The 10232-nt window shown below is 55.3% G+C and overlaps 1 protein-coding gene across 1 annotated transcript in view; it reads left to right on the top strand.

Moving 5' to 3' along the window:
* Nucleotides 1–10232, top strand: part of Wnt4 (Wnt family member 4) — a 62663-nt gene that overhangs the window by 39657 nt on the left and 12774 nt on the right. The window contains exon 2 of the mRNA XM_008848555.2: nucleotides 8880–9046. Coding sequence (XP_008846777.2) covers nucleotides 8880–9046 — 167 coding nt within the window. The remainder of the gene's footprint in view (nucleotides 1–8879; nucleotides 9047–10232) is intronic.

The following is a 10232-nucleotide window of genomic DNA, read 5'->3' as shown; positions in this document are numbered from 1 at the left end:
CGGGGCGGGGCGGCTGGGGCAGCGGCCGGTGCCAGGAGGCGCGGGGCAGCGGGCGCGGGGGACGCCCAGCAGGTGTCTCCGCCGCGGAACCCGCGGCTCGCCGGTCCGCCAGCTCTGCTGCCGCCGCTTCCCTCTAGAGGTCCCGGGTCCCCTACTGCCCAGTCCAGCTTCCTGGCCTGGGGAGGCAGGACTGGCATGTCCGCACCCGGAGGCGGCCCTGGGTGGCCGAGGGCGCGAGGGGGTGAGCGCGCGGGGCGGCGGCCCCGGAGGAGTGCCGGGTGCAACCCACCCGGGGGCTGACAGGTCGCGGAGGAAGCCGGTTCCAGGGAAAGACTCCCGGACATAATAGCAGGTTAATCCTGAGAAGTCTGGGCGCGAGCTCCCCAGCGCAGAGCTGCACCGAGCTGCGGGCTGGAGGCGTGCAGGGACCTGCTTCTGCTTGAGGGGCGGGAGCCAGGCACAGAAGGAAAAGGACCGGGACACCGAGCCTCTGAGAGCCCGCGGCTGGCTCTGGCCGGATCTCAGTGTTCCTTGGGGCAAGAAGAAACTTCTCCTAGACCTTAAAAAAGAGGACACCTCCCACCCACCTCCTAGGGTCTTGCCTAAGGAGCAATGGTGTGGTAAGGGTACAGGGTGGCCTGTACGTTGTTTTTCCTTGAGTGGGTCTGAGCCCAGGAGGATCCCAGGGAAGAAGGGCTAAGGGGATGAGCTAGGGAGTAAGAGACCAAGGAACAATACCTCTGCCTCCATCCCTCCTCAGTGACACTTCCCCGTGGCCCAGGCTTAACCCTGGCCCCAACTTCTCGGGGGGCCCAGAGCTCTACCCCCATCCGCTGTGGGCAGCCAGTGGGGAGCCAGAGCTCCAGTATTGATCTGAAAAGCATGAGGTAGGAAGGGGGGATAGCCAACAGTGTAGCTGGGGTTTCCATGGAGACAGTGGGAAAGGAAAAAATTCTCTCTGCATCAAGACCAAAGAACAAATATCTCCCATGAAATTGCCCCGAGTGTCCAATGGCTGTTGCTATGAGGTCATTGTGGCCAGCCAGGGCCCTGTAGGCTGGAAGGAGTGTGTTCCTTGGGGTCAGAGCCACCCAGGGCTTGGGGAACTGAGGTGATGTGGAATTCTCCCAGCTGTTCTGAGAGCTAGTGACACAGAGGCCCAAAGTGGCTGCAGAGCTTTTGTTTTTCTTGGAGTCTTAATTTGATTAACACTTCAGGAGCAGTGGCAGAGTGGACAGAAACCAGGGCACAGCCACCACCCTCTCCACCCCCTGCAGGCCACCCCCCTGAGCTCTGTGCTACAGAACTGAGAAGGGGAGCTGCTTTGGACATGGGGTAGCCTGGGGTCTCTGAAGCTGTACCTTAAATGTATAGGTTCAGAGACCAGTGTCTATAAAACAGGTCTGAACATCAAAAGGAAAAGAACTGGGTCTGACCTGCCCCATGCCAAGTACTACCAAAGAATGGGAAGGGGGTTAAAGATTGGAATATGTGAGCCAGGCCTGCAACAAACACGGAGCTCTGAAACAGAAAGCCTTCAGGAGCACCTGGCCCATTTTCTCCCTCTACAGATGAGAAAACTGAGGCCCAGGGAGGGGGAGCTACTTGCCAAACTTGGGGCAGAAGACAGCCCAGATGCCCAGACTCCAAGTGTACTCTCCTTGCCTGAGGTTGCCCTGAAGTTGACTCAGTATGGCCCAGGTGGAATTGCCGTACACCTCCAGCCACTTTCATGCCCCCAGTCCCCAATTAGGGAGGCAGCCCCAGCCTTAGGTCTTGCAAAGCACCAGGGAATTCCAACAGCTCAGTTCTGGAGCCTGGAGCCTCCACGGTAAGGGGTAGGTGAGGAGGGGCGGCCTGGAGGAGGGAAGAGGTTGGCAAACCTGTTCTCTGCAACTGCAATGGCTCCAATTGCTGTGCAGCTGGGCTCTGACAACCCAGTTCAGTCCTGTTCCACCAGGGCTTCCAGCCAGAGGGTCTCTACTCAGCCCAAAGAGAGAGGAAGAAGGGGTTCACATGACCCTGCCCAAACAGAAGGACTCTGAAGGGAAAGAGACCCCAGGTACAGCACCCCACCCCTCCCAAACTGGATCACTGTCTTGTACTTAAACATCTCCATCCTCAGCCAGGGACTAGACCAGCCCTGAGAGAAACAGGTGCCACAGCCCAGCCTCCCAGCTGCTTGGGTCTAGGTAGAAGGACACAATAGAAGGTAAAACAGAAGTAGAGTGGACAGTGTTTGTGCTCCATGGCAGAGCTCAGCTCCAATTGGGGCCTTAGGGACTTGGCCTGAAGGCCGGAGAAACCTGACCTATTAATATTCCTAACTCCCACAGAACTGTCTGTATCCCCACTACACTGGGACCCCATCTTATAGATGAAAAGACAGGGTCACAGAAGTAACTCCCCCCAGAGCTATTTAGCTAATAAATGGCAGAGCTGTCTGACCCAAGTCAGCCTCAACAAGGAACAGCTTCAGGCTGGCAGCTGTCCATTCAGGCACGGTGATGGCACTGTGTCCTTTCAAGGGTGAGCCAAGGGCCATCAAGATGGCTCAGCAGTGAAGACTCTTTCTGCCAAGCCCTAACCACCTGAGTTCCATCTCTGGAATGAAAGAACTAATTCCTACAAGTTGTTCTCTGACTTCCACATACATGTGTGTGGCACACACACACACACACACACACACACACACACACACACACACACACACACACACACACACACATACATAAAATAAATAAAGGTTTTGGTTTTTAAAGGGAGTGGGTGAGCCAAGCTGAGGGCCTGGCCCCCAAATGACAGCTGGCAGCACCTGTTGAGAGGACAAGGCCTGGGGGTCCCAGTACCTGGAGGCAGACTTCTGTCCAGGGTGGGTTGAGAGATGGTTGTAGAGCCTGTGCTGTCTGATATCTCAGGAAACTAACCTGGTGGAGAGGCCAGGTGTCCCTCTAGTTGCTGGGTAAGACAGAACCTGGAGCTGGGAGGGCTCAGCAGCCTGAGGCTGGACAAGCCCTGGGAAGGTGGTTGATTAGACTCATGTCTGCCTCCCCAGAGCAAGTTGACAGCTTGCAGCAGCTCCTGCCACCAAGGGAGGGATGGGCAGATGTGCAGAGCATTGTCTAAGGCCTGACTTGGTCCTCTGGGGGCTATACCAGGAGTCTGGAAACTTGGGCTGGGCTACCAGCCTCAGTAGTTTGTTCTGACCCCCAAATGGAAGCAGGGGTGGGGGAGGGAGGGATACAGAAGCTGAGGGTCCACTGTTGTGGGTTTCCTGGGGAAGAGTAGGGAGTGATGTGCCAAACAGGGACTGTAGCAGATGCCCAGTAAGTGAGGAAAGGGGATCCTTGCTGTACTCAAAGACAGGCCAGCAGAGTGGCTCAGAGCTGTGGCTCTGGGACAGATAGCCCAGTGTTCCATCCCAGCTCTGTCACTGCCTTTACACTCATCTGTAAAATAGTGCCCACGGGTACTGATGGTTCATAGTGGTGCACAGGAGGAGTAAGCCCTTGCATGTGGCATGCAGGGCACAGGGCCAGGCACACTGATAGAGACAGTAACCCAGGAAGCTGCTGGAGGCTGAGCGCTGCTGTCACTGAGCCATGGAGCGTGTGTCTCTGTCTACACAGATTGTGATGAAGAGATTGGGCCTTCAGGGTGCTCCCAAGCCCCATTTGTCCCAAACTGTCCTGTTCCAGTCCTGTAGTTTTACATACATAGGAGCTCAAGCTACCGCCTGCCTTTCTTCATCAAGGTACCACAGGAGCCTCATGGAATGAGGCTATCCAGCCTGGCTCACCGGCATCCTGCTGGCCAGAGGTTTGTTACTGGAAACACACTTCAGTGCCACTTACTGGCTCCAAGTCCCCACAGGTGTGTATCCTTGCACCAAGCTCCCACATGCCTGTTTGCCCAGTGGGGATGTATGACTCCCCAGGCCATGGGCAAAGTGAGGCATGACTCAACAGTCTAGGCAAAGGCAGAGCCAGCACCACATGTAAAGAAGTGGCCTGTCTCCCCCCAGGAATGTCTCATCAGTCTCTCCCTCCCCCTCTAAATAGTAAAGGCCCATGTCCTTGGAGCCTCTCCCATGGCTCTGTGCAGTGAGTCACACACTAAGTCACTAACACACACTAAGTACTTTACAGTTCACACTGGGACCTCTCCCCACCTTGGTATCATGTACTTTTTGGGGGGTAGGGGGAGTTACAAATTTGTCTTTTGCACCCTAGGATCCTTAGCAGCTTGTCAGGCCTCTACCACTAGATACCAGTAGCACACCAGCTGACCACCAAATGTCTGTAGACACTGAGTGTCCCATAGTAGCAAAGCACCCCAGGCCCCTGAGGAACAGTGGTTTCAAACTACTTAGACCATACTATCCCACCTTCCTCCCTTTACCTTCCAGAGCAGAGGTGTGTGGGTTCCAACCACACTTCAGAGGCCCAGAGAAAGTGACTTCCCTAAGGAACAACTTTCTCTTACATGTCCAAGTCTCACCATTTTCATCTATGTAACCATAACCATCTTCTGTGATGTATAACATAGCTATGTGGCTTCAGTGGCTTTGGGAGGTCAAGGCTGTGTGGCACGCATACCTGAGTATCTGCCAGGTCATGCGTGCTCAGTTACTGATGGATCAGTGAAAGGGGCTCGGTCACCGAGGGTTGGACTTTGTCAAATAGTAGCCACCTTCAGAGGCCTGGGGTAGGAAGGAGACCTGTCTGCTCTACTCCCCCAAGATCAGGTGATACTAAAAGTCCTGTGGTAGTGCAGGTCTGCAGGCCCAGCCCTCCCTCCGTAGCTAGGGCAGACCCTCACAGCCAGCTTGAATTTTTCCCACCCCTCCACATAGGGCGGGGTGGGGGTGGGGGGGGACCAGAACTAGGCTCTGCCCGAGGGGTTTGCTCAGGCGGCAACCAGGACCCAGCTGTCTTTGACTTTCTTCCCTCAACCCTGGATTAGCAATTGAGCAACTCAGCAAGCATCTGACAAGACAGTGCTCCCCAAACCTGTTGAAACTCGCCCAACTCCAGCCCTGTGGGTGCGCTGGAGAAACTAAGCCTTTGCAACAAGCCTCAGCCTCTTGTTCCTTCCTAGAGAAGAAGGGCTGAAGGCTGAGCCAAGCAGGCACAGATTAATGGGGAGCCAGCCGCTGGCAGGGGTGACAGTACCCACCACTGGCCCCTCAGATCACCTCTCTAGCTAGCTTGCAAGAGCTGCTCTTGGTTTGCTTTGTAGGCACAGCTGGAAGGCGGAGCTGCGACCCTGTTGCTTCCCGGATTTCCACAGGAGTTGCCAGGTTTTATCTCTGAGTCCTGAGCTACATCTTCTGTGATTCAGCCAGCCCTGGGAGTTCGCTCCCCGCCATGACCCTTCCAGCTCCCCTTCCCTTGTAGCCCCTTTCCTCCTCCCCCAGTTTCTGGCAAACTAGAAACCAAACTATGTTTTAGTAGAAGTTTCCCCTCGGAGTCAGAACCCCTGCAGCTCTGGAAAGGAACCTGGTCTTCACAGAGAGGAAGGGAAGTGGGAGAGAAGGAAGCATCCTCGACCCTGTCTTCTGGAGGGGAGGAACCTCCCAACAGCTCACAGGCAACCTTGGAGGGGCCCATTCTCAGCAGGGGACTAATGATGCTGGAGAGGACCCTCTGTCCTAGGACTCAATTCAGCACTAGCCCTACAATCCCAGGAAGACGTCCCAGAAGCTTCTCCCCAAAGCTGCAGAGAGTGGAGTATCCCTTCCTGAAGTCACAGGGGCCCCACTGCCATGGCACCTCTAGCTTTAAGGACCAATGACAGACGTCACAATTGGGGACTTCTCAAGGACCCTGAGCTTTCATGTAGAGGAATGCTGAGCATGCGCCTTTGAACATTTTGGGCACTGTGCTAGACTCTGAGGCCCCCACAGCTGACTTGTAGAGCAGGAACACGACCCCAGATCTCTTGCCTTCTTCCCAGAACTTGCCCTGCCGCAGATGATAGATCTACAGATGAGCAACTAAGGCAAGGAGGAACTGAGGTTTGCCCACCTGCCCTGAAGGGTAGGGCCACGGCTGGAGGTTCAGCCACAGGCTCCCCTGAGACTGGGCTAAGGCCAAAGAGCTCCCTGATAACCATATCCTGAGCTGGGATTCTCCCTGGGGCTTTCTCACCCCTCCCCATCCCCAGGCTCCCTCAGCCAGCTGGGAAGCCTGTTTCAATGCATCAGGGGCCACATGGCACAGAAAGATCTCTAGGGATCTAAGGATTGGGAGCTTTCTGCTGCCAAATGAGAGGGCAAGGTGAGGTCAGGAAGTGCCTTAAACTTGACAGCCACTCACCTCAGGACACCTGTGTCAGGGAGAAGAGAAAAATTCTTACATTCTGGCCCAGGTTCAGGGCTGAATGGCTTCTTCTCAGCCCCCAAGTCAGCTCCTTTAGAAGACAGAAAATGAGAATTGAGGGGGCAACCCCCCCAACTGGAAGGAGGGACTGGAGCCCTCAGGAATAAAATGCTCACTCAGGAGATGGAAGCAGTTCAAGGCCAGCCTCAGCTACATAGTGAGTTCAAGACCAGCCTAAGCTATATGAAACTGTCTCAAAAATGGGGGCAGGGGCTAGGAACATAGCACAGTGTTGGAGTGCTTACCTAGCATGCAAGAGGCTGTAGCTTCAACACCCAGTACTGCAATCCGTCAGTCAATCAATAAATATTTAAAAGGAAGGAAGGTGGATGTTGAGGCTTCGAAGGATGGGAAGTAAAAAATGAGAGATCCCAGGAGACAGGAGGAGGGAGAGAGGGTCAAAAGGTGCAGGAGAGGGGCGTAGGCTCCAAGGATGCCAGCATTTCTCTCCCACTGAGGAAATGCACATGGGGTCTAGTAGATGCACCCTTGGCATTGAAAGAGGCTGGCTAAGGCTGGAAAGAAGGCAAGACAGTGGCGGCCCACCACCCAACAGACCACCACCAGCATCTCAGTGCTGGCCACTCCCTGCCGGCTGCCCTCCCAGGTTTCTAACCAATAGTAGTACCTCCTTCTAGTGATTCCAATGGGTACAGAGACCACAGAACCAGGCAACACTGGACAACAGCCAAATAACCACAGGGACTTTGCCTTCTCCGCATTCCTCACACCTAACAGCACTCTAACGCCCTTGCTGTAGATACCAGGCTCTAGAAAGAGCCATCCAGAGAAGAATCAGGCCACCTTGCTCAGGCAGTGTCTGATGATATCAAATGGTCCTGCCCTGCAAGCCCCAGGCCATCTTTGGAACCTGAGCAGCCAGCCCCAAGACCCAGGAGCCAAAATACCCTATTGTCAAGTCCTGACCCCCACTGACTGGCTTGAATAGGTCATTGGAACATCAGTGCTCCAAAGGGAGGGGATGCCCACCCAGACAGCCCTGCTGGGTGGTGACATGAATATGCTAAGGCATGTGACACTGACAGATGGCACAGGTGACAGGTGAGGTTAACAGCCATGCTTACGGTCATTTGCTTCCCCAAACAGGGCTTGGACACGGGTCCCCAGCTCTTGATCTCCTTATGGCAACCTCCCTCTTCACCATCCCTCACCCCTGATGGTGGAACAGTCAGACAGATAGTCCAGAAGCACTGAGGACATGTTCTCAAACTTTGCAAACCTACTTGGGGATTCTCTCCAAAATCTACAGTTGGAATTTTATCACGGTGACCTATCATTCCCTGGGGAGGGTGTGCAGCTCTGTGAGGGCTGAGAGGATCCAGGTCAAGACAAACGTGCAGAATCCCACAAGGTCTAGCCAGGTCTAGCAAAGGGTACAGTGTAAGAGACCCTGGAGGACATAAGATGAGGAGGATGGGAAGGACCATGGAGAATGTTGGGAATTTGCCAGTGCTGTGGCCTGGGACATATTTAGTTTATTTCCACCTCCTGAAGTGAGAATGACTGGTCCTCCATTGTACAGATGTGCAGGCCAAGGATCTAAAATGTTCACTAACTTGCTTCAAGTGATACAGAGATGGGAATCTGACCCAGGCTGTTTGTCCCCCAAGTGCATGTCCTACCATGCTGCCTTCCCAGAGGAGGGACAAGGGGACTAGGTCACAGTGGAGGACGGGACAGCAGCTACTTAACCTGTGCTTAAAGAAACAGCAGGTGAGCTGGGCGTGGTGGTGCGCACCTTTAATCCCAGCACTCGGGAGGCAGAGGCAGGCGGATCTCTGTGAGTTCAAGGCCAGCCTGGTCTACAAAGTGAGTTCAAGCCAGCTGGGGCTACAGAGAGACCCTGTCTCAAAAAGACCAAAAAACAGCAGGTGATCTGAAATGACCGGGATGTGGGGGGTGGTGTGACAAGGGTCCTGGGGCACTGCACACCCTTCCAAACTCCCCAAGCACACCATCCAGGGTGAAGTCTGTAGGCCTCTTGCTTCCACCCAGCTGAAGGCAGCACAGCACTCTGCGGATACTCGGTTTCCTTCCGGCACCCCCTCCTGCCAGTTTGGCCTCCTTCCTCCCTGGTGTGGCGGGCACAGCCACTCCTGAGGAGGCTCTAAATGTGGCCTGGGCAGGCAGGGAGGCCAAAGGGAGGGGGCAGAGAGGACTGGGCTGGTGTCCCAGCCCCCACCTGGACATTGCAGGGCCAGGACCAGTGCCACTGACCTGGTTGGCTCCCCACCACTGAGGCTCTTTCCCTGCCCCCCTCCTCTAGACACATAGGGAGCGCCCCGGAAAGAGCCACTGAACTGCAGATTCTACTCTACAAATTTGTATATTTTATTTTAAAAAAAAAGCAAGCAAACCTGGAAAAGCTTGGGACAAGCCCAGCTAATTTTAGTTTCTAATGAAAACAGCAGGTGGCCGAGAGGATCTGATCTCCCTGGCAGGGCCAGGGCCCTCCGGCCTCCTCACGGGCTGCAGGCACTGTGGGGAGGGCCTCCTGGGAGGAGCCTGCAGAACCTGAAGGCCCCATATGAGAAGCCAGGGTATGAGCTGGCCAGCGGCTACAACAGGGGCAGCCTGGGCTGGTGGGGTAACCTGATCGATGGCACGGCTGTGGCTGGAGTCCTGGGTGGCCGGGGCAGCAGGTGGCAAATTGCTAAGCCTGTACTCGGCAGCGGCAGGAGGAAGCCTCAACAGGGACAGCACAACCAGGCTGAGAAAAGTTAGGATGGTCAGCTTCAGACAGCAGACCCGGGGCAGTGGACATCAGGCCCCAGCTGTGTCTCTCTCAGAAACGGTTGTGCAGTCGATATTTGAGCCTGACCCAGCTCTGGGGTCAGTGAATAGCACATGTGTCTCTAGGGGAAAGGTTGAGCCACTGTAGGCACTGGGAGGAGACCACAGAGGTCCTGGGGACCTTGGTCACCCCCATCTTCCTCTCTTACCCCTGCTCTTCCTTTCCTGAACATGCTGCCAAGAGGAGGAGGGGGCTGTTGGTTCAAAGCCTCTACCACCACCATGCAGCAAGCATTTACTGGACACCTTCCATGTACCATGCCCTGTGCAAGACCAATTGAGATGCAGCCTGAGGACTCAGGCCTTCAGCTGTCCAGTGGGGCAGATCTGCAGCCAGAGTCAGGGGAGAGTTGGGAGCCCATGGCTGCTTGCTGCTCACTTTGGGCAAGTTTCTTCACCTCTGCAGGCCTGGGTTAGCTTTGCCCATCTGTAAAATGAGGCCAGGCACTAGCAGACTCCAGGACATGCAAATGGAACGGGTATAGGCCAAGGCCAATGAGGCCTGCAATGCCAACCCTCTCCAGCCCATTCCCAGGTCTTCCTCAGCTCTGGAATGCACTTCCTCCCTTCCCTAGCCCCTAGACAAACCCCTAGGGTGTTGGAAAGCAGGGGCGGAGACCAGGCAGGCCTCCCATACATGGGAGGGGCAGCTGTCATGTCAGGTGAAGGCAGGGCTGGGAGGTGGGCATGGGTGCTGCCGAAGGCAGTTTCTCCTTGTCTTCTGGATGCTGTCCCAGTGACTCACAGCTATGGCAGCTCGGCCGTGCCCCTGCCACTGTCACTTCGGCCTGCCTCCCCATTGCGATCAGAGCCTAAGAGAGGAATGCTTGGTTCCTCGAATCCAGCTCTCCCCTGTTCAGAAACATGGAACCAGTAGGTGCTTCTGTACCAATAGGAGAACTCCAACTCTGATAGTGGGAAAGGCTGCAGACTTACCACTTATTGTACCCATAAAGAGACAGCTCCAAGTGGGAGCAACTTGCCCCAAGTCACAGCAGGTCGGTGATTCAGCCAGGCCTCCCCGCCTAAAGACTT

This window comes from Nannospalax galili, unplaced genomic scaffold, assembly GCF_000622305.1.
Source record: "Nannospalax galili isolate Female #2095 unplaced genomic scaffold, S.galili_v1.0 scaffold184, whole genome shotgun sequence".
Classification (NCBI taxonomy): Eukaryota; Metazoa; Chordata; class Mammalia; order Rodentia; family Spalacidae; genus Nannospalax; species Nannospalax galili.
Note: the sequence above shows the minus strand (reverse complement) of the source record. Positions and strands in the feature narration are given on the sequence as shown.